Source organism: Podarcis cretensis, assembly GCF_951804945.1.
Source record: "Podarcis cretensis genome assembly, chromosome: 17".
NCBI lineage: Eukaryota > Metazoa > Chordata > Lepidosauria > Squamata > Lacertidae > Podarcis > Podarcis cretensis.
The window spans coordinates 721,941-746,579 of record NC_137187.1 but is presented as its reverse complement, the minus strand read 5'-3'; the positions used below and the strand labels follow the sequence as shown (position 1 = coordinate 746,579).

General features: G+C 44.9%; 1 protein-coding gene across 1 annotated transcript; it reads left to right on the top strand.

The window, feature by feature from the left end:
• The first annotated feature begins 1,901 nt into the window (after window positions 1–1,901).
• HGD (homogentisate 1,2-dioxygenase) lies at window positions 1,902–22,108 on the top strand. Its single transcript, XM_079960303.1, has 14 exons — window positions 1,902–2,115; window positions 4,619–4,690; window positions 5,031–5,119; window positions 6,248–6,353; window positions 6,858–6,917; window positions 8,154–8,245; window positions 10,379–10,413; window positions 10,749–10,828; window positions 13,177–13,276; window positions 15,473–15,597; window positions 16,700–16,804; window positions 17,714–17,840; window positions 19,819–20,000; window positions 21,845–22,108. The coding sequence occupies exons 1-14, from the start codon at window positions 2,092–2,094 to the stop codon at window positions 21,983–21,985; spliced, it is 1,338 nt and encodes a 445-aa protein (XP_079816429.1). The 5' UTR covers window positions 1,902–2,091; the 3' UTR covers window positions 21,986–22,108.
• Window positions 22,109–24,639: the final 2,531 nt, after the last annotated feature.

The window sequence follows — 24,639 nt, the reverse complement described above, 5'->3', positions numbered from 1 at the left end:
CTGCCCAGACACTGAGGTCCAGCTCTGAGGGCCTTCTGGTGGTTCCCTCACTGTGAGAAGTGAGGTTACAGGGAACCAGGCAGAGGGCCTTTTCGGTGGTGGCACCCATCCTGTGGAATGCCTTCCCATCAGATGTCAAGGAAATAAACTATTTCTGGGTTAGTGGAGTCTGTAACCTGAAGCATCTGTAACCTGAAGCACCTGTAACCCGAGGTACCACTGTAATGTAAAAAGAACTATGGACACAGTAGAGTTATTAAAAATATGGATTATTTTTAAAAAGATGCAGTAGAAAAGGTTTAACAACAGAACCATAGAGGGGAAGGTGGGAAGTCCAGAGATTCAGGGGAACCTTGTAACTTTGGATGTGTTGTGATATGATTATAATATTAAATATGTAAAACAAAATAATAGTAATAGTAATAGTAAAAGAATAGCCAATGCTCTTGCTCTCATTTTGAAACTTTTCTATCCATATTCCACAAAAAATAAATTAGAAAAGGACTCTATCCAGTGGCACAGGAAGCTGATCAGGCGCCTGGAGCAGCATGTGTGCCCTGCGCCCAGAGGCAGGGCCAGCTGTCCACAGGATGGGGCGAGTCAGGGCAGGTTGCTCCACGGGGCCCCCAAGGAGTCTGCCTGCCCCCCTCCCCTCAGCCGCCCTACAGCTGAGGGGGAGGGTGTGGGTGGACCAGTTGGGGCACCACGGAGGCTGCACGTGCCCAAGCCACCACATCACTCCCAGGAGAGATGTGTGGCTCGGGTGCATTGCAGGCCCCGCGGTGAGTGCCACCTGGCTTTTTGTCACCCTCCTCAGTGGTGACACCCGGGGCGGCCCACCCCCCCCCCAGCATCCACCCTGCCCTATCCTATCCTATCCTACCCTGAAATGTTCAAATGTTTCTTGGATTGTCCTTGAATCTTCCTGCCACACTTGCCACCCTCTCCTGCCACAACACTGTGGCGTGGCGTACCCTCAGAGAACTGCCACCCTAAACAATAGCTTATGCAGTGAGAATGGGGTTTGGGTTTCTTTCTCTTTTTTGTAAAAAGATGAGGTGCTGGAGAGACCACATAGAGCAGTTGCTTTTCCTTTTGAATATAGAAGAAAGAATTGATTGCACTGGCTCACAACACTTTCTTAAAGGTAAAGGTAAAGGGACCCCTGACCATTAGGTCCAGTCGTGGCCGACTCTGGGGCTGCCGCGCTCATCTCAGTTTACTGGCCGGGGGAGCCGACGTACAGCTTCTGGGTCATGTGGCCAGCATGACTAAGCCGCTTCTGGTGAACCAGAGCAGTGCACAGAAACGCCGTTTACCTTCCCGACGGAGCGGTACCTATTTATCTACTTGCACTTTTATGTGCTTTCGAACTGCTAGGTTGGGCAGGAGCAGGGACCAAACAATGGGAGCTCACTCCATCACAGGGATTCGAACCACTGACCACCTGATCGGCAAGTCCTAGGCTCTGTGGTTTAACCCACAGCGCCACCCGCGTCCCTTCAACACTTTCTTAAGGAACAGCTAAAGAAAATGTAAAATGATGGTCTCACAAGAGGCACAACCGCAATATCCCCGAGCCCCCCAAAAGTTACCTTCAATATAAAACCAGGCATATTGCCAATAGCTCAAAAGGGATATTCTATTTTTTTGTACATATGTTTGTCATAATTCTAACCATTCCTTATTAATTGTTGCTATTTTAACTTAAATGTCTATCCATACTTAGATTTTCTTGGTTCCTTGCTAACATGAGCTGAAATAAAGTGAACAAAAACTGCCAACCAGCTGCCCTTCCCCTCCCCTCTTTCCCCCCTTTCTGTTTGTTGATCTGCAAAGATCAATTCCTCCATTTGCTCTAGCAGAGAAGTCTGTTTCTTATTAAACTCAGGCTTGGTTGAGTAACTAGTTCAAAACTTCTCTTGGACTGTCTCACTTGCAGGGCCGAGCTCTTGCCATCACACGATCAAGACTGTCCTCAGCTGCCGCCGCAAGAAAATAAAGAATATTCCATCACTGGAACTCACTGGCTTATCACCTGGACAAAACACCTGGCTTAGCTTTTGTGACTTCCCCTGTAACACAACAAGCATGGACAAATTTGCAGAGCTGAAGGTAAGACAACCATAGCACTGAGAGCCCTGAGCTCTCTCTGGAAGAGCTAAAACATTTCCTCGCCTCCCAATTTCCTTCTAACAACTATTATTTCTTAGGAGATCTATAGAATACTTTGTTTTAAGCTGGTGTGGGAATCCCTTTAAATCTTATTTGGAATCCTGGCTGCAAACGTTTTCAGCGTACAGAATGGAAACCAGATGTTTTCGTGTGCTTTTAAATCCAGATGTGTGCAGGGGAAGTCTGGTGCCTCCAGATCGTTCTACTGTTTGGCTTGGACAGAGGAGCCAACTATTTTATTAACCAGTTCGTTTAATTGCAAGCTTTCAAATGTCCCTTCCATTTTTGCTGATCTGAAAAGTTTTAAACGTCAGTCATTCTATTTAACTGAATCATTTTCTCCCCATATTTTGATTTTGGCTGTCTAAATTTGGGTTGCAAGTGGGTTTTTCTTTTAACTGCAGATCCCAACTCCCCTCAGTTTCACAAGCCAGACTGTCTTTTCTTTCCCAGCTGAATATTTGACATCCCTTCCCCCCAGCACACATCCTCTTGGTATTTGGGGGGTGTTCCTCTTCCAGCCAATCATACTGATACCGTCTTGCTTTTGCATAACTCTCAGTTAACTCTAAAGTCTCTAGACTGGACAAGAACTTTCCAGATGTGTTGGAAGATTTTTAATTTTTTATTTGCACCATGAAAATAGCTCTAGCAGAAATCTGCTGCCTGCTTTGCTGCCTGACTAGGGTACAGTATACCTTTAAAGCACATTCAAAGCATATATTCCCCCTCAAAGAATTCTGGACATTGTAGTTTAAGGCATGCCGGGAAGAATTGTAACACTGTGAAATCTTCCTTTAAAAAGCTCAACAATATGGCAATCCTATCACAATTCCAATACTGTCCCTGGAAAATCAGAACCCTTGGAGGGTATGCAAATATTCCAGAGAAGGGGATGCTGGTGGCGCTGTGGTCTAAACCACTGAGCCTCTTGGGCTTGCTGATCGGAAGGTCAGCGGTTCGAATCCCTGCAATGGACTGATCTCCGGTTGCTCTTTCCCAGCTTCTGCCAAGCTAGCCACTCGAAAGCACGCCAGTGCAAGTAGATAAATAGGTACCGCTTCGGTGGGAAGGTAAACGGTGTTTCCATGCGCTCTGGTTTCTGTCATGGTGTCCCGTTGCGCCAGAAGTGGTTCAGTCATACTGGCCACATGACCCGAAAAGCTGTCTGTGGACAAACGCCAGCTCCCTTGGCCTGAAAGCGAGATGAGCGCCGCAACCCCATAGTTGCCTTTGACTGGACTTAACCATCCAAGGGTCCTTGACCTTGACCTTTTACCTATTCCAGAGAAGATGTGTGCATGTGTTGGACTGAGAGGCAGGGAGGGTGCATCACAAACAGCCTTTGCAGCTGAAATACTTTCCTTTTCACCAAAAGGGGGGGGGAATTTGGGGAGTTTGACACTACACACAGGTAGAATTAAGATGGAGCTTCTAGTATGGGTGGTTCTAGCACTGGTCAGATGTGTGTCTCTTTTCTATCCAGAGATGGACACACACATGGTTTATTTATCTAAAGCCTTTTATTTTTCTCAGTTTTGCAGCCTGCATTGTATGTGTAGACCCACACGGAATGCCTCCCACATTTTGTAAAAGAATAACAGGAGTTCTTCAAAGACAGCCATCACCAGGGTGGCCTTCAGAAAATGCATTATGCACGGTGTTTGAGAAGCAACCTTAATCATATTCCACTTCATGAAACCCAACTTCAAAAGTATATGTCCATGCCTGCTGTCTAATCTCTTCAATGAAAGGTCATGGTTTGTAGGCCAGAGCTGAGCTTCCAATGAGAGCACTCAACTTTATATTCAGCTCATTCAAATAAATGAACATTGTTTAATTTTTTATGCTCTGGCGGACTTTCATCTCCCAATTTTGTTTGAAAAATGCCAAACCAAAGATAAAATGTTGCCAGATGAATTTTAAAATATATTTGCATTAAGCACTGTACAAATATTACACGAGTAAGCAAAATAAAGACTAGAAAGCGTGACATTTTTTCTTTTGGACAAATGTGGAAATGGATTGCTAATTCCCAGCTCCTTATTTGTATGAAAATTCAAAACAGAGCTCATCCCATTCCATAATGATAATTTTACTATCTATACCCCATTCACCTTACTGGGTCGCCCCAACCACTCTGGGCAGCTTCCAACATAATTAAACATTAAACATTTCTTTTTTAAAATTCCCAATACAGGATTGCCTTCAGACGGCTTGGGGATCGGATAACTCCACACACCCCAACATTTCTCCAATGAAAATAGGGACATCCTAAGGAAAAGCGGGACATTCTGTGATCATATCAGAAACCAGGACAGCTTCTCTAAATCAGGGATGGCCCTGGAAAATAGACACTTGGAGGCTCTGTGCTGGGGGAGGAAGTAGCATATCTATTTATAGGCGCTGGTTTCATTGTGTGAAACAACTTTTTGTTTTGCAGTACATGTCAGGATTTGGTAATGAGTTTAGCTCTGAAGATCCACGCTGCCCTGGAGCCTTGCCAGAAGGACAGGTATTTGTGACACCTGAAATGTGAGAAGGATGCTGTTCACAGCGGGAGCCACGGCCAGCCTCTGGGGTGACTCAGCCATCCGTGATAATTTCCAGTGCTACTTAGAGGCCCAAACCACCCATTTACTTTGCAAATAGATATTTTTGCGCCCTCAGAGAACAAGTGGCTGGGAGTGTGTTTAAAGCAGAGAAACTGTAGTTTGAGACAGTTTTTCCAATCCATATTCATCCCTTCCATGATTTTTTTTAAAAAGTGTTGGGGTTTCCATTGGAGGTTTTGAAGCTGAGGTTAGATGGCCATCGTCATGGATGCTTAACTCTTCTTATCTGTTTTGGTTTAGAATAGCCCTCAGATCTGCCCATATGGTCTGTATGCTGAGCAGCTTTCTGGGTCAGCGTTCACCTGCCCACGATCCACAAACAGGAGAAGGTATGGATGGATTTGGGGAAATCATGCATAACGTACATGTGTGTGTGTGTATAGCGAGGGGGAGATAGTGAAATGTTATTGGCCCCAGCATGGTGTTTTACAAGTCACTGCAACTTTATTCCAAAGATACTGATGCTGTTTAGTATTGGTAGTGATAGACTAGGGGTAGACTTTGGTAATATTTGGTAGTACAGTCAAACCTTGGATCCCAAAAACCTCTGTTTTGGAATGTTTCAGCTCCCAAACGCCAAAAACCTGGAAGTAAATGCTTCGGTTTTTAAATGTTTCTCGGAAGCCGAACGTCCAATGCTGCTTCTGCTTGAGTGTAGGAAGCTCCTGCAACCAATCGGAAGCCCCGCCTTGGTTGCTGAACATTTCGGAAACCAAATGGGCTTCCAGAACGGATTACGTTCGACAACCGAGATTTGACTGTATGAGTGAGGCCAAAATTTGGCACCCCCAAGTGGATCTTCTCAACTATGGATCTTCTCAATTTCATGTGCAGGAGCCCTTGAGGAATGTGTCCATAGGATACCTTGGTCCTTGACTTCAATTCAGAGGCTCCCAGTGTTTTGCTCTGGGATCTGATTCCAATAGAAAGGCTTACTTAGTCTTGGAACATGCAAGCTTGTAATTGTGGAGTGTGCCTCTGAGCAACTGCCGAACACTCCCTCATCTAAGGGATTAGGGTATAGAGGCTTACAGGACAGCTTTCAAGAACTCTTGCTCCCTTAATCAGTCCCGAAAGAGAGGTCCACGTTGCAAGAAAGCAGGAGTGGAACGCCCTGGAAGGAATCTGCTTACAGTCACACAGCTATGGCCACATCGATGATGCAGATTCAATGTATCCTGCCTCCCAGAGAGACTCCTCCTTTGATGCTCATTCACCACAGCGCAATAGTGTCCTGGAAATGCCTGGTAGTGATCTCTGTGGAAGGCGACTGCCTCCTCTCAACACACACAGCAACTGCAGCCCAGAAAATCTATCTCACTCATGGGAGCAGAGACTGTTCAGTTCTTCCGCAGTCCAAAGCACAATGACAGATTCTGCACTGGAATAGTGCATGTCGCAGAGGCATTGAGTCAGCCAAATTTCCATGACTTCTCTGCATTTGTTTTCCTCTCTAGCTGGCTGTACAGAATCCTGCCTTCTGTTTGCCACAAGCCCTTTCAGCCTGTGCATCAGGGCTACCTGACACACAGCTGGGACGAAGCTGAGCCTGAACCCAATCAGGTAATCACAGGTGCAAGGAATAATGATAACATTACAAGTCGAAACCTTTGGCTCCTTTCCCAGGAAGGCCAATGTGTCACAAAGACAGCAGTTGATATGCCAGAGACACATGAACTCCAAGTTTGTTTCCTGGAAGAGAATTTAAAATCCCTCCTCAACTTGGTCACTTCTATACAGACAATAATCGTAACCAGTGCTATTTTTCTGGGGGGACTCAGGGGTACGCATAACCCTAAACATTTTGTGAATCTTTGTACTTTTGTCCATTTACTGTACTTATTTTTCCCAATTTGAACTCTCAAATGTTGGGCTCAGCTAGGTGCCCGTGGAAAGGACTGACAGCATAAGAGCCAAGGTCAAACTTGAGGCAGTTAGTCTAGTGGGCCAAGAGTGTTATTGAGAAAAAAGGATGGGACAAAAATAGGGACATTCAAAAAAGCATTTGTTCTTTTAAAGATGTCATAATATATTCTTAGAATAATTTTTATTTCTCTTTCATTCTAGCTGCGATGGAAACCTTTTGAGATCCCAAAGGCCACTCAGAGAAAGCTGGACTTTGTAACCGTAAGTTAAAGACTAAAATGTAAGTTTTTTAAAAATACAAACTATAACAAGGAATAGTGCCGTACATTTTGTAGCTGAGGAAACTGAGGTGGGACGATCTGCTGCAAACCACACCTTGTTAACAAAAGAGTACTCAGCCGCTCTGCTTGTAGGCATTAAGCTCACATGAAAAAATACTGTAATTCTTCTAAGTAAATGAAATATACACACACATTTTCTATCCATCTATCTGAAATAACTGGACAGGCCAATGTAAAAAGAAAAACAACACAAGGGGCTAGAGGCTACATCAGCCCCATTGCCACTTAATTCACATGTAATTGTGGAAAACTGTATGAATTCTTGGGATAATGCTACCCTCCAGCCCCCAGCCCAGTCCTGAGAAATTCTGAAACTGACATGGACCTTCCCTACCTCCCTCAAAAAAACTAAACACTTCTCTGTTTCCCTCTAACTCTTCACTGAGTGACCACTTTTAATTGTCATCATTGTGGGATGTAATCCATTGGAGCCGTCAAATACAGCATTCCTTGTTTTCCTAGAGTGGACGCAGACAGGGGGATGTTCCTCCAGCCAGGAGGACTTCCTGTTACACCTGGTCTGGAGCATCCTCCCCCTGCATGTGACCAGGTAGGTGGGTGTGACCTCAGGAGACCCCATACAAGGTCCAGTCATGCAGCCATCCTCCTCTTTTACTCTTTTGACTCCTTTTGATTCTCTTGGACTGCACTGCTGGCTCTCAGCCATGGGATAAGTCCCCCTATGGGATGAATCCACACCTTTCTCTGTAACTGTAACTACAAGCCAAAACTTGCCTTCAGGGATCAAACTGTGAACTGAATGTAAGTAAACTTCTTGTTACTTTTGAAGAAAGACTGTTGTGTCTTTATTCTTTAGAGGGGTCAAAAGGGGACTTACCAGGAACAATCCAATCTGGGCATGCCAGAGTGGACTGCTTAACTAAAGAGATTCAAACAAATTTGCAAACTAGCTTCCTGCTGTATAAGGGAAATGTGCTCTGCTACTTGACTCACTAGCGTGAGGGAGGAAAGATATATCCTCTCCTACTATCCACAACATTCCCACAATCATGAGTGGATTTCAAAGTTGTTCGAGTTGTTTAAACTGAAAGCAATAGCCAAGTGTTTATCTAAGGCGGAGAGAATTTGGGGATGGGGTTAGACTAGCCAAAGGCACCTGTGATTTAGGCTAATGTTAAGTGCATGTTTTCCATAGGGATTGCACACTGTGTGTGGCGCTGGTGAGCCCAGGTCTCGAGAAGGACTTGCGATTCACATCTTTACCTGTAACAGCTCCATGATTAACAGGTCTGTGAGCAATGCGTGAGCAATGAAGGTTTTCCTTGACAGTTCTGGCTAATACTAAATATTGTTTCGCTATAATTTGTGCTGCAATTGATTGGGTGGGTTATGGTATTGTCATTGCTGTTTCTTTTGAACATTACACTAATTTTATGCAGTTCACTAATTTTACAATCATGTTGACATTTCAAAACATGACTTCCTTCCTCCTCTTTCTGCGGTTCCTTAACTTTATTTTTAATATCTTCTGCTTATCCTAATTAACCTAATTTGCTCATTTATTAACCTTCTTTAAATATATACTCTTATGAAACTGCAGGTTATCACAATAATCCTGCCAATGTTTTTATCTGTTTACAATTTATCTGTAAATATTCAATAAACCATTTCCATTATTTTATAAAAAGTTTGTTATCTTGATTTCTTACTCTTCCGGTAAGTTTCGGCATTTCTGCATATTCCGTTAGTTTTTGTATCCATTCTTCCTTTGCTGGGTCTTCTGCTTCTTTCCATTTTGGGGTGAGTTACATTCTTGCCACTGTAGTAGCACACATGAATACGTTTCTATACATTTTAGGTAGTTTTATCCCTATAATTACCCAAAGTAAAGCTTCTGGTTTGTTTGTTTTTACAAAGGTTATTTTAAACATCCTTTTCATTTCATTATATATCATTTCCCAGTAAGCTTTAACCTTACTACCATATATGATAAAAAAAACCTTTCTCTTTACATTTCCAACGCTTATTTGATTTAGATTTATACATTTTTGCCATTGCTGTTTCTGCTGCTAATGCTCCTTTTATCGGTCCCTCTCTTTATAAGCATTGCCATTTGTGCTTTTCTTGTACCTCACCATGGAACCGCTTTTGTCGTGAAGGGCAGGCTATAAAGATTTATTTGAATATTTGGAGACCTTGATTATCCCTCTTTTCTTTCCCCTTTCTCCTATTCCATGCATTGTAAGTATTTTGAATGCTGCTTGAGGCACCAGAGCACTATGTCTTTAAGTAAAAGGGTAGCCAGTGTACTGCCCTCCGGGGGGGGGGGGGGCAACTTGAAAAAAATATGGGAGGGGCAGGTAAGCCCCGCCCCACATAAGTGATCACATGATGCGGTGCACACACATATTTTGAATGGCAATGCCCATCAGCTTAGGGGGCAGGCACCCCTGAATATTTTATTGGGGGTGTGTGAAGGGACCTTGGCCCCTAGGAGTTGGCTCCTATGCCTTCATATGTGTTGTTGTTGTTTAGTCGTTTAGTCGTGTCCGACTCTTCGCGACCCCCTGGACCAGAGCACACCAGGCACTCCTGTCTTCCACTGCTTCCCGCAGTTTGGTCAAACTCATGCTGGTAGCTTCGAGAACACTGTCCCACCATCTCATCCTCTGTCGTCCCCTTCTCCTTGCGCCCTCCATCTTTCCTAGCATCAGGGTCTTTTCCAGGGAGTCTTCTCTTCTCACGAGGTGGCCAAAGTCTTGGAGCCTCAGCTTCAGGATCTGTCCTTCCAGTGAGCACTCAGAGCTGATTTCCTTCAGAATGGATAGACAAGATAGAATGGACAAAGACAACAGGCCTCCAAATGTAGATGAACTACAACTATCATCCCTTCATCCCTGACCATTGGCTATGCTGGCAGGGGCTTATGGGAGTTGTACTTCAGAGACATCTTTGGGCGGCACCACAGTGGTCACCTCTTATCTAGTAAGCAACTTACTAGGAAAGATTCATAAAGACATCCCATAATGGTAGACATTGAGCTGGTAAACTTGTACACAGTTGTGCTGCTTCAGAGTGGGCCTCACATGATTCCTCACTCCTGGAATACCTCTTATGTTCCCTGAACATAGAAAACTAGGGTGCCAAAGATTACGATTCTAACCTAACGCTCTCGGTGTTTCTGTCATGAAAGTGCACTCAGTGTGTGAGCTGAAAACAATGACATTGAAAAACACCCCAGAGTCCAGGAACATTTATTTCCACACCTGGGCACACAGCATTGTGGAATTTTCTTAGCAGACTCACTTGAAAAGAAGTTTCGCTGAAATCAGTTGAACTTTCCTTAAAGAGTTTAAAATAAAGATTCTATTGTAGATACCTTGAATTTTGAACACTCGACAATTACTTTTTCCTCTATAGATGCTTTTATAATTCCGATGGAGACTTCCTGATTGGTGAGTTGTCCTCTGACCTTTATCATTCTGATTTCTTCTTCCCAACTCTTTTTTTCTCTCTTTATTTATTTTTTCTCTCTTTATTCTCTTTATTTAAAGCTGCAATATTGACACAGAGGGGACTGGGAGGGTTTTGGAGCAAAGGGCAAGATTGCAGAGAGTAAGTAGATAACAATGGAATCATAGCTCTCTGTAGTATTAGAGAACCATCTACAAGTGGCTTTCCTAGGGCAGGATCAGGTACACAACAGTAGCACTGTGCATTTGGAGTGTTGCCTGGGGACAGGAATGTGTTCCAGTCCCACAGCATATATGTTTGTGCTTCCTTCCTCCAGTCCCACAGCAAGGCAAATTGCTCATCACTACAGAGTTTGGCAAGCTGATGGTGGAGCCCAATGAGATCTGTGTTATTCAGGTAAGCCCTGGACAGCGCAACACTCAAACACACTTGTATGTTGCCCTTGATCTTCTAGGCAAAAATGTTAGTTCTGCAAGACTCCTGTAGGATCCTATCACACAGCCGTTGGCCACCTGAGGGTCTCCTCGTATTTTGCTTTTCCTACATACGAGTCACCACCACAGCTGTGCAGCTGCTCCATTGATGCTGGCCTCATGCAGTACAATGGGCGCCTATTCTTCGTTTTTGGAAATAGCTGCCCTTTTCTGCATGTGACTGCAGGCCTTGGAGAGGGACATGCATGGGCCGGATTTAGGTTTAATGAGGCCTTAAGCTACTATATGTCCAGCTGTCTTTTGTCAACAACAAATTGTTGGGTTTTTTGTGTTGAATAGATGCTATATGGTAATTTATGGACTTAACAGGTATCCAAAACCATAACGGGATCAAAATAAATAAATTATGTACTACATGAAATCAATCAGTAGGCGTAAGACTCATCCCCTTAGTCCATGCTGCCTGATCATCAGTCTTTAATATTAGATAACAGGTACAACAGCTTGATTCATCATGCGAAAGGCTGGACTGGATGAATCCCAAGCCGGAATTAAGATTGCCGGAAGAAATATCAACAACCTCAGATATGCAGATGACACAACCTTGATGGCAGAAAGTGAGGAGGAATTAAAGAACCTTTTAATGAGGGTGAAAGAAGAGAGCGCAAAATATGGTCTGAAGCTCAACATCAAAAAAACGAAGATCATGGCCACTGGTCCCATCACCTCCTGGCAAATAGAAGGGGAAGAAATGGAGGCAGTGAGAGATTTTACTTTCTTGGGCTCCATGATCACTGCAGATGGTGACAGCAGCCATGAAATTAAAAGACGCCTGCTTCTTGGGAGAAAGGCGATGGCAAACCTAGACAGCATCTTAGAAAGCAGAGACATCACCTTGCCAACAAAGGTCCGTATAGTTAAAGCTATGGTTTTCCCAGTAGTGATGTATGGAAGTGAGAGCTGGACCATCAAGAAGGCTGATCGCCGAAGAATTGATGCTTTTGAATTATGGTGCTGGAGGAGACTCTTGAGAGTCCCATGGACTGCAAGAACGTATCCATTCTGAAGGAAATCAGCCCTGAGTGCTCACTGGAAGGACAGATCGTGAAGTTGAGGCTCCAATACTTTGGCCTCCTCATGAGAAGAGAAGACTCCCTGGAAAAGACCCTGATGTTGGGAAAGATGGAGGGCACAAGGAGAAGGGGATGACAGAGGACGAGATGGTGGGACAGTGTTCTTGAAGCTACTAACATGAGTTTGACCAAACTGCGGGAGGCGGTGGAAGACAGAAGTGCCTGGCGTGCTCTGGTCCAGGGGGTCACGAAGAGGCGGACACGACTAAACGACTAAACAACAACAACACAACAGCTTGACCTACATTCAACTGTGCTGCACTGCAGTCTGCAGCTGCATGCTACATGTTGCCCTCCAACCAGTCCATGCAGAATGGAGGCACCCTATATATAGAAATGAGCAAACCAGGGATATTTGAGGGAGCAGGCTGGCAGGCGGGGCCCATGACTTACATCATAGGAGCCAACACAACACAAAACACTCTTGCTGGATGTAGGTTTTATTTTATTTGTTTTTTATCTTATATTTTGGAAATGTACATCCAGTTTTTCCCCTTTAAATTTTTCTGGGGGCCCCCATGAGAGTGGGGCCCTAAGCTATAGCTTCTTTGGCTTATACGTAAATCTGGCACTGGCCAGATGAGCACTGCAGTGTGCTTCCACATCTGAATTAGGTTTCACATCCAGGTTGAATTGCATACATCTTCACTGGGAAATTGTGGCATGTTTCTATGAAGGAAGGAAGCCTGGACATTGCTAGATAATAAATTTCATTCTATTAATATTGAAAATGTTGTTATCCTTGTCTCTTATTTCGGCTCTGACATCAGCACATTCTCTTTAAAAGTTGTTCTGCCAAAAATTATGATGCATTAAAGAAAACTATAGTGACTCACCTCTACAGATTGCCTCTGTAAATTCTTATATTTGGCTCTTTTGGGAATGATGCAGTAACTGGAAACAAAAAGATGCAGCTTGATGCTTTTTTTTTTAAAGCATTCTGGCATCCTAGGGCAGAAAGCTACATTTTCTGTGCCATGTCTATGATTTAGCTATCTGGATCCGTCTAGGTCAGGCAAGCTGCATTGTGCTTCTACACAATGTGATCCAAATGTTGGCCAAGTCTTATTGACACATCCTTAGTCATTGGTGTGGTCAATTAGTTAATGGCCCGAAGCAATAATCCTGAGGTGAGCTTCCTAATAGGTTTTTTTTGTTGTTGTTCTTTGTCTCCCAGCAAGGGATGCGTTTCAGTGTAGAAGTATTTGGAGAAACTCGAGGCTATATCCTGGAGATATATGGGGGACATTTTGAGCTGCCAGACTTGGGACCTATTGGTAACTATTGATGATTGCTTTCAATAACAATATAATGCTTTTTATTAGAATCATTACAACACCACAAAACAGAGAGCAATTAACCCCCCCCCCCCCCCGTATTTCTTCTTCGCACTACTAACAACAAAATAAAATGTGGGCCCCAGAAGTTGAAAAAGGATTTCAGAGCTACACTGATGTTTCAGATTATACTTCCTCCATCTTTTATTATAGTAAAATATTAATTTACTATAATTGAAAGCTGGTTCACACAGGCAGCAGTACTGCTGAATTCCCACCCCACATTTCAGGCTTGCTTACACAAATGCCTACAATTTGCCATGTTACTCAGTGAATTTGGTTGGCAGAAGATTCCAAGACAAGCAAAACAAGATGTTTCTTTACATAATGCATAATTCAGTAGCACCAGATGTGGTGATATGCATTAGCTTTGATGGCTTTGAAAAGGGTTTTAGACTAAAATCCATGCCTTTAAATTCAGAAATGGTGTATCTCTGAACACTAGATGCAGGAGACAAGCAACAAGAGAGAGGGTTCGTCTGCACTTCCGCTTGTCCTGTGCTAGAAATCTGGGTCTGAGCAGTTTTCCACTTGACCCACACTTTCCCAGGGAAAAGCCACTCTTTAGTGCTCAATCAAAGCAAATGTCCATTCACAGAAAGCCAAAATTGTCATTTATTGAGCACTAAAGAGCAGTTTTCTCTGGAGAAAGGCAGTGGGACGAAAGAAAGTGTGGATGAGCCACCTCAAAGTTTATGAAGACCAAGAAGTACTTGGTGGCTGCTGTTTCAAACCAAATGCTAAGATTCTGTGGACCTGCACCCTGGTATGGTTCAGCAGAGCGATACTTACTCCAAGCAGCCTTTTAGAATTCCAGCCTCTTGAAGTTACAGTTATTATAGAATCATAGAATTGAAGGAACCTCAAGGGTCTTCTAGGCCAATTTATATTACCAGATCCTACCAACATAACCTGGTAACGTTATGAGCTACCAATAGGTTTTGCTGCAGGGTTTAGGAATATGAATCATGTGACTTGGCTCACATTTCCCAGATACTTCCCAGCCATTAGAGGACATGCACATTTTGAAGCAAGGGTACAGGAGTCTTTCTGTTACTTAGAAATCCCTACTTTCCACAAGAATCATTGGCAAAAAACCTTTCTACAGTAATATCTAAATATACAATACAGCATAAAATGTTTTCATCTCAAGTACAGAGAAGCTCTTTTTGAGGCTGTCCAAGAATAGACTGATATTCCCAGTGCTGTGTGGATGTTATTGGCCCAGAGATGGAAAAAAGATAAAGTCCCTACCAGAGAAGAATGGCAGATTAAGTTGATGGGTTATGCCAAAATGGCAAAAATGAGTGGAAGAATCAGAAATCAGGAAGACTAAAATTTTAATAAGGGTTAATAAGGAATGGGGGAAATTTATAATTTATCTTAAAAACCGTCGTAAACAGCTAAAACTGTTAGGAGGATTGGAATAACACTTGTAGTTTAATGGTGAATTTTGGACATAATGGAGATATAAAAGATTTTGATTATCATAAAAGGTACAGGAGGAAATGATTAACAATAGGACCCACAAAGGGGAGGAGGGAAGTCCAGGAGTCTTTGGAATCTTGTTTTTATGTTGTATGTTGGATACATGATTGTAAAACTTTAATCTGAAAACTATACACGCACACACACACACACACACATACATACATACATACACTGTATATATAGGACACGGGTGGCACTGTGGGTTAAACCACTGAGCATAGGGCTTGCTGAGTGGAAGGTCGACAGTTCGAATCCCCGCAATGGGGTGAGCTCCCATTGCTCGGTCCCTGCTCCTGCCAACCTACAAGTTCGAAAGCATGCCAAAAAAATGCAAGTAGATAAATAGGTACCACTCCAGCGGGAGGGTAAACGGCATTTCCGTGCACTGCTCTGGTTCGCCAGAAGCGGCTTAGTCATGCTGGCCACATGACCCAGAAAAAAACTGTCTGCGGACAAACGCCGGCTCTCTCGGCCCGTAAAGCGAGATGAGCTCCACAACCTCAGAGTCGTTTGCGACTGGACTTAACAGTCAGGGGTCCTTTACTTTTACCTTTTTATACTGTGTGTGTGTGTGTGTTTGTGTGTATTCCCAGTGCCCAGTTATACAATTTGTTATAAAGACCTGATTGTGCCATTCCTTCCCAGGTGCCAATGGCTTGGCGAACCCCCGAGATTTCCTTGTGCCCGTTGCCTGGTACGAAGATCGCCAAGTAGCTGAGGGCTACACAGTTGTCAACAAGTACCAGGGGAAACTCTTTACAGCACAGCAGGTGAGGACATGACAGTTTTCCGTTTAGAAAATGAAGCGTTTCATTCAATGTCAGTCTAAGGGTTGAGGTGTTAAACGCAGTCCGTCACACTGACTTTCTCCTGTTGTGATTAAACCATGCAAGTTCTGTGCATATCCACCGAGGCAAAGCTAAAAAGTTCAAAGGTGAGCAAAGGAATCTGGTTAAGCAGATTTGCAATGTTTTGGAGTTTTGGCGAGGTGAGTGGAACGAGAAGACTGAAGGCCGTCTCTTTAGGTAGTAAGGGAAACCAACAAGGGAACTTCCAATGGGCTTCAGTTTGGAGCCCACCATGTAATCTATGATCAGGTTCCTACCCCCATGACAAAGATGGTCAATCAGAAATTGCAGGAATCAGGGATGCAGGTAAGACCCCGTCCCAAATACGAAGGAGAAGCGATGCGTAGTAGCAGGCAGAGGTTGTCTGTTTGCAAGTGAGCTGATAATGGAGATTATTGAACTGGTTTATTGTAATCACCACGTTATTAGTAAAGGCAAAGGGACCCGTGACCATTAGGTCCAGTCGTGACCGACTCTGGGGTTGCAGCGCTCATCTTGCTTTATTGGCTGAGGGAGACGGCGTCCAGCTTCCGGGTCATGTGGCCAGCATGACTAAGCCACTTCTGGCAAACCAGAGCAGCGCACGGAAACGCCGTTTACCTTCCCGCTGGAGCGGTACCTATTTATCTACTTGCACTTTGACATGCTTTCGAACTGCTAGGTTGGCAGGAGCTGGGACCAAACAGTGGGAGTTCACCCCGTCACAGGGATTCGAACCGCTGACCTTCTGATCGGCAAGTCTTAGGCTCTGTGGTTTAACCCACAGCGCCACCCGCGTCCCTTTTCACCACGTTATTATTTACTTTAAAATAATATGTTTTGTATTTTACCCCCTAGTAACCCATTTCCCCCCAGTCATGTCATGTTTTACAATTTCTGTGTGTACGATTTTGTAACAGAAAGATAAAATATACATTTAAGAGGCGGGGATGTGTTTAGACTGTACCAGTTACATTCTCTAATCTCCATAAATACCAGACACTTTGCACAAGTCAAGGTGCTTGCATTCTGCTTAATCTTATAGAGCTCTTCTCCATTCAATGTTGTGGCCTGGCATGGGAACTACACCCCATACAAGTACAATCTCAGCAATTTCATGGTCATTAATTCTGTGGCTTTCGACCATGCGGTAAGTTTCTGGATGTCCTGGGTAAGTTTGAATTCTCACCTTAGGAAACATTCTATAGTTTGGTAATTCTTTCCAAAGCCAGCAAGATTGGAATCAAGGGAGAGTGTAGTCCTGTAGCAATAATAATATAAATACATTTAGAGGCTAAAACCCCACCTTGGGAATATATAATTCATGCTGGAATCTGTGCTGGGGGTAACCCCAGAAACGCAGTCCAGGTCCGGTCCAGAATCCAAAGGTTCCGCGAGGAGTCAGTCCGACAGGGCCAAGGCAGGAAACCAGGCAAGGACAGGTACAGGATCTCAGGCAGGATCTGGCATACAGCAACGTTGCTCCCGCATCCTGGGGTGAGGTCCGACAGCCTTTTATCTTAGTTGGGATAATGGCCGGTCCTGATCCCCCGGCGACTCACCTCCCTGTTTCGCCCGAAGGTGAACACTCCTCCTGCAAGTACTCAGGTCTTTCCTTCTCTCAGACCTCAGTCTCTGCAGTTCGGGAGACGTCGGTGGGTTACTAGACCCAGAGGCCGCCTCAGCCTCCCCGACCCAACCAGTAGTGGAGCAGCTGTAAGTGATGGCGCAGCTGGAGGCAACGAGGTCATCACCGCATCTGGAGCCAGGGCAGGCTCAGGCCCCTGACTTGGCCCAGCTGGTGCTTGTTGCAGGGGAACCTGTGCAGACTGGGACTCTTCAGGATCAGGCCCCAGGCTTGGTTCAGATGATGCCTGAGGCAAAGAATCCGGTGCAGACTGGGACTCCTCTGGTTCCGAGTCCGAGTCCCAGGCCATCACAGAATCAATGAGATGTAGTCTAGAAGATGTGCCTTGCCTGTCTCATACAATATATCTGATGTATCAGGTTAGCACTTGGCCCTGTTTAAATAACCTGTCGATCTTCTTTCTGTTTGCAGGATCCTTCTATTTTCACTGTCCTGACGGCAAAGTCAACTCGTCCTGGAGTGGCGGTTGCTGACTTTGTTATATTCCCACCCCGCTGGGCAGTGGCCACCAAGACTTTCCGTCCACCTTATTACCACAGTATGTCTGTCACTTACTCTGCTATGCTGTGAAACTGTTACAGTAGATACTGTCAGGCTTTGGGGAATTGGCTTCCTCTCCCGACCCTTTTGGCAGTAGATAAGCAGAACAAAGCGAAAGGAGTCTCTTACCAGTTAGAAATTTTAATGATCACAGCGAGAGAACAAAGAATTCATTCCTAGGAATGAAGGTCCTCCCAATTAAGGGTTCTACCCACTTCCTCCCTGGTCCCCCCATCACTCCTGCGTCTTGCAACCTGATCTTGCAACCATTGTGCTTTCTGTGCTGCCACCTTATCTGCTCTCCTTGACCTTGGGCCAAACGGCTGGACGCTTTCTAGCGACAGTGAGTCTGTTAACTTTCTCTCTTCCAGTTCTTCTCCTCCTAGCTGTTCCCCATCCAGTACTTCCCAGCTTCTGCCTTCTGAACTATGCCCCTCTGCAAACCGCTGTTCCAAATTTATACTGTCCTCCTGCTCCTGGGAAGATTCAGGATCCTGATTAGGAGCAGGGGGAGGCTCCCACCATTCCTCCTCAGTGTAGCCTCCTCAGCATGGTCCCTGACAGATACGCCCACAAAGGCTTCAGTTCTGCACAACAGATAGAAGACCTCCTTGAGCCGAGTTTAGTTGCTAGCCTAGCTGTCTCTTCAACAGAACCTGGAAAGGGGGATGAGTGGTGACTGGACAAAAGACAGTCTCCTCTAAACCACCATAAAAGGAAGTACAATAGAGGAAGAGGTGGCCTGCTGCTTATTCATTCTTTAAAAACGCTGTAAAAGCTTAATTTAAATGTTTTTTACAAGGTTGTTTTTGCACTTCACCAGATCATAACCTATTATAGTATTCGTAAGTATTTGTATTTGTAAGAATGGATATATAGTATTTGTAAGAATGGATTCCAAATATTATTAAATTTGTCCATGGCAAGTCTGTGCTTATATGCAAGTTATTCATATGTTGCGAGTTAATATAAGTCTTCAATCCAATCGTAGAAGGGAGCCGCATTTTTATTTTTCCAATTCATCAGTATCAGTCTTTTTTGCTGTGGTCAGGGCACAGAGAGCCCACTCATATTGTCCTTTTGTAAGGTTCCATGTGCTGGGTATATAATTCAAGAGGATATTTTGCTCTGTAAATGTAAGGTTGTTCCGTACAGTTCTGTTGATGGTTTCCGTTACCTTCTGCCAAAAATCTTTCAATACAGAACAATGAAAAAACAAATGTTTTAGAGAAGCATTATCCCTATTGCATCTCCAACAGTTAGACAGCCCTTTTGTAAACAAACATAATGGGGTCCAGGGGACGTGGGTGGCGCTGTGGGTAAAACCTCTGTGCCTAGGATTTGCTGATCGTATGGTCAGCGGTTCGAATCCCCGCGGCGGGGTGAGCTCCCGTCCTTCGGCCCCAGCTCCTGCCCACCTAGCAGTTCGAAAGCACCCTTAAGTGCAAGTAGATAAATAGGTACCGCTTTATAGCGGGAAGGTAAATGGCGTTTCCGTGCGCTGCGCTGGTGCTGGCTCGCCAGAGCAGCTTTGTCACGCTGGCCACGTGACCCAGAAGTGTCTTCGGATGGCGCCGGCTCACGGCCTCTAGAGCGAGATGAGCACGCAACCCCAGAGTCGGACACGACTGGACCGTACGGGCAGGGGTACCTTTACCTTTACCTAATATATATTCTAAATATTATTTTTTTGTTGTATGAGCCTCAATTTAAGATCCAGAGACACTCGTTATAGCAGTTAAAACAGTTTCCTGTGTGGTTGAAATTGAGATCTCTATAATTCTTTTTCTAAAAAATTAGAAAAGCTTAATTTAATAATGAACGGGTAAGGACTGTCACCTCTCAAAGCATCTGTAACGTGGTTCAGATATCTCCAATTCTACGACAGACTTGAGCCTCTACAACATAGCTGACCAACTCCCACGGTGGCCAAATTGCAGACCAGCTGTGACTTTGCCCCTTTTTAATTTCCACAGGGAACTGCATGAGTGAGTTTATGGGCCTGATCAAAGGGACTTATGAGGCAAAGGAAGAAGGATTTGTTGCTGGAGGTGCCACTCTTCACAGTATGATGACGCCCCACGGGCCAGATGGCGCTTGTTTTGAAAAGGCGAGCACAAGCAAGCTGGTGCCTGAGAGAATTGCAGAAGGAACCATGGTACGAGCCTAAAACGCTGAAGCCTAGCAGCTGCGATACGGGGTTTCTTCCAGCTTGCTCTCCGGGTGGAGACGCAAATGGAAGCGTTGCCCATTTGGGCAGCAAGAGTCATTCCTATTTTACACAGAAAATGGTCCACAAGGGGGAAGAACTTCTGACCAGTCAAAAGATTGGGAGAGAGAAGTAAGATGTCTAGCTAGCCAGAGACTGAACTGTATTAGTCAAGTGGCTTGTGGGCTGCCAAAGGAAGGCAAGAAGAGACCAGCCAGGGACGACTGTGGGTGGGATTCTTGCATTGCAGGAGCTAAGGACCCTTGAGGTCCCTTCCAACTGTACAATGCTGATTCTATGAAAATCATGCCTTAAGGAAGCCCACGGGTGCTTCAAAGATGAATGGGTGTCCCAAGTCAACATGGAAAAGGGGGGGCGTCTTCTTCCTTTTAAACCTGAGGTGCAAAAAGGGGTTTCCAAGCAGTCTGAGACGACAAAGGAATTTGAATGTGTTAGATGTTAAGACTATAGACATACAGTGGAACCTCAGGTTAAAGACACTTCAGGTTACATACGCTTCAGGTTACAGACTCCGCTAACCCAGAAATAGTACCTCAGGTTAAGATCTTTGCTTCAGGATGAGAACAGAAATCACGCGGCGGCAGCAGGAGGCCCCATTAGTTAAAGTGGTGCTTCAGGTTAAGAACAGTTTCAGCTTAAGTACAGACCTCCAGAATGAATTAAGTACAGTACTTAACCCAAGGTACCACTGTATTGCATTTTTTATTTCATTTATATTCCATGGCTCATCTAAGGAGCCCAAGGTAGTGAACAAAGCTCTCTTCACAACAGCCCACGTGGTGTAAATTATGTAGAGCAGCAATCACTTGTGGGCATTAAGCATTTTCTAACTTGCACAGGAATAATCTGTGGTGTTTTATGAACTTGGGCCTCTGTATGAGGTCTTGCCAAGGCATGTTGCCTTTTGTAAATAGTTCGGGCTTTGTAAGAATTCAGGCTTTGTAAGAATTCAGATTTGTCAAGTCTAGCAAAGTATATGCAGAATTGTGTGCCTGTTACCAAGTTCTGTGTGACATGCTCATGCAAATATACCACACAAATTGAATTAGGTAATAGTCTTAAAATTCAGCATCATGAGATGTCCAGCTTTTATCTTATTTGCAGTTGGATTGGCTGGGGTGGTGAAAAGGATTTCCAGTTATCAAGATATAGTGTTTCAATGACTCATGTATCCCTGAAATCAAGTCGGGATCAACAGAACTGAAAAATAATTGCAACAAAAACAACTACAGTGGTACCTCTGGTTACAAACTTAATTCGTTCCGGAGGTCCGTTCTTAACCTGAAACCGTTCTTAACCTGAGGTGCCACTCTAGCTAATGGGGCCTCCCGCTGCCGCCGCAAGAATTTTTGTTCTCATTCTGAGGTAAAGTTCTTAACCCGAGGTACTACTTCTGGGTTAGCGGAGTCTGTAACCTAAGGTGTTTGTAACCCAAGGTACCACGGTATATGAAAGTCTGGTTATTTCTACTGATAAGCAAAATTCAGCTTCTCAGTAGACTTCTAATGGTGGAGTCAACCCCGTTCTGAATATTTATTTCTATATCTGGACAACCTTATGAGAACTGTAAACATGAGTAGTCAAAGGCTAGACTTGTCAATACTTCTAGATACAATTTAAGGTCTCGTGTGTATAACGGATTTTCTCTCAAATCATTTGCGCAACACTCTGTGCAACAACTCTTGTTAAAGCAACTTCTGTTTGCATTTAATTAATAGGTTGTGGCGAGATACTTCCCCCTTTCTCAACATTTTATGTGACTTTTCCTGCAGGCCTTCATGTTTGAGTCTTCTTTTAGCTTGGCTGTCACCAAATGGGGGCTGAAAAGTTCCCTAGATAAAAACTACTACAAGTGCTGGGAAACCCTGAAGAGCCACTTCAGTCCGAAGAATCCCAATGTGCAGTCACTCTGACTTTCCTTTCCTGCTTAGCTGAAGGCAACTGTGTAGCTGTTAACAGTGTCTTGGTCCATATTACATGCAGAAACTCATGGACAGCTGACAAGACGAATGACCTGTAAGCGTAAAACAAAAGAACTACCACAAATTTTGATTTGCCAAGCGCAGCTTTACATTTGTTGAAAATGTAAAAGCCTAAAACCTCCCATCATATAATATCATATAATAATACCCAGTGTAACAAAATGATTTTGTACTTGGTCTCTCTGGCACAAGAAAGAGTTTTTGAGTCTCTCTCTTAAGCTAAAATAAACGATTATTAGCAATTTGCCCTTTTTTATGATTTGCGACATACAGTGACACCCAAGTCCTTCTCATGAGCTATCATATTCAACACACTGCACAAGCTAAAGTGCCGTTGTACCGTTACTACTGTATTATTTATTAAATAAAAAATTGTGGGGTGTAATAGGCGGGTAGTACCTCTGGGGGGGACACATTGTGCTCCTTCTGGGGTAGTTTGTCCACCTTTGGTCCCCACCCTTCACTCTGCTCTCACCCGTGGCTCTTAGGTTTCAGCAGATGACAATGGCCGCACTCCAGAAAATGGCTTTGACTGGCCAGCTAAACCAGGTGAGGGGAGCCGATGGGTCTCAAACCCTCTGTGAGTTACGGACTTCCCCTGCATGCAAAAACAGGCTGTGGCGGATTGAGAGGGCAAAAACAATATTGGATCCAACTTTTGGCAGTTTGTAAATGGAAGTGAGGGGCAGATGGGGCTCATCAACCCAGGGAGGCATTTCTTCAGAAGAAAAGGCTAAGGAGTGAGCCCTGCACAAATCCAGAGTGGAGTCCCTAAGACGACTAGATGGTGTCTTTGTACACCTCCTTCTGGCAACTGCTGCAGCCAAGCTGGTCCAAACATATTGCTCTGCTTTCGTTTGGGCCACATCAACAATGCTGTGATGGCCTGGGGTTCAGACTCGGATGCTGAACCTGAGGGATCCCAGCCTGCACAGGATCCCCCGCCTCCAGAACCAGCTGAGCCGGGGCTGGGGCCTGAGCCTGAAGGGTCCTCACCTGTGCTGGATCCTCAGGTGCAGGCACCAGCTGAGTCTGCTCTGGCTCCTGAGATGATGGACGACCCATTGCCTGCAGGTGCTCCACTCTCAGCCCCGTCAGAGGAAGCTGAGGCTGCCTCTGGGTCCAGTAACCCTCCAGCCTCTCCTGAGCTGCAGAGGCTCAGGGCAGAGAGGCGGAGGGAACTAAGTTCCCGCAGGAGGAGTGCTCAACTCCAGGCCAGGAGAGGCGAGTCACCAGAGGATCGGGGCCACCCTATGCCTCGGGGCAGATAAAAGCCAGCCAGTCTCAGTCCCAAGTTGCGGGAGCCTGTTCCTGCCTGCACCCTGTCCTGCTCTTCTGCCAGAGTTCCTGACCTCACCCGACTCCCTGCCTTGGACCCAGCTACAGCTTTGACGGACAGCCTCCATACCACACCCTCGACCTTGGACTGGACTTGGACCTCACCTCTCGGTTAGCCCCCGGGACCAGTCTTGTCATCTGGACAGCCCAAGACCCCCATACACCCTGCTCAGGCCTGAGCCCTGGAGAGGACACTTCAGTGTTGCTAATGCAGTGGTTTGACTTGACCCCCTGGAAGTGCACTCAGTTGTCCCTCGAGACAGATGGATGCCAGCAATTTATAAAAAAAATAAAATTATTTTGCTCTAGGGCAGGCATAGGCAACCCAAGGCCCGTTGGCCGGATGCGGCCCAGCCACCTTCTCAATCTGGCCCACGGGCGGTCCAGGAATCAGCGTGTTTTTACATGAGTAGAATGTGTCCTTTTATTTAAAATGCATCTCTGGGTTATTTGTGGGGCATAGGAATTCGTTCATTCCCCCCGCGCCCCCCCATATAGTCTGGCGCCCACCACATGGTCTGAGGGATGGTGGACCGGGACCGGCTGAAAAAGGTTGCTGACCCCTGCTCTAGGGCAACTTTACAATACAATTAAAACTAACAGCAAAGAAGCTTTTAAAACATGATGGATTTTAATCAAGAATGAAACATTAATGAAAATCTATGCTACCGTTAAAAACAGGCTGGCACCTGGTGAACCTCTCTGGGGGAACACCTGGGGAAATCTCCTATTGTTATCTCCCCACCTCACCTGAGGGCCTCTAAAGATGGAAATGTTTGGGCCGGCTGATGTGGAGGTGATCCTTCATCCTCCCAGACACAGAAGGATTTAAAAACTATCCCCAGCACTTGAATTTTGAACCAGAAAATGAACCAGGAGTCAATTTACCTGTTAAAGCACCGGTGAGATGTGACCCAGCACCCAATCCCAGGTAGAATCCTAGCAGCTATATTTGGAAGTAACTGCAGTTTTGAGGACAGCCTTCAAAGGCAGTAATTTAGCCTAGAACAGGGGGTGGGAATCGGTGACCCTCCATGTTGTTGGGCTACACCTCCCAGACTGGTTGGGGTTATCGTAATCCGTGGCAGGCTGGTGAATGGGAGCCATTTTATCCTTGAAACATTAGCAATGGCACAATCCACACCTAAGGAGTAGACATCCCTAAATGCTTTTGAAACCAAGGGGAAGAAAATAGTCGAATGTCAGGCTCAGGTCTCAGATCTGAAATGGGTAAAGCTACATTTCTA

Excerpts from the sequence above, each read along its gene's own strand:
- HGD (XM_079960303.1), top strand. The coding sequence starts at position 2,092 with ATGGACAAATTTGCAGAGCTGAAG. Across the intron at positions 6,354-6,857 it reads CTGAGCCTGAACCCAATCAG|CTGCGATGGAAACCTTTTGA; the intron begins GTAATCACAGGT and ends CTTTCATTCTAG. Across the intron at positions 16,805-17,713 it reads CTGTGGCTTTCGACCATGCG|GATCCTTCTATTTTCACTGT; the intron begins GTAAGTTTCTGG and ends TTCTGTTTGCAG.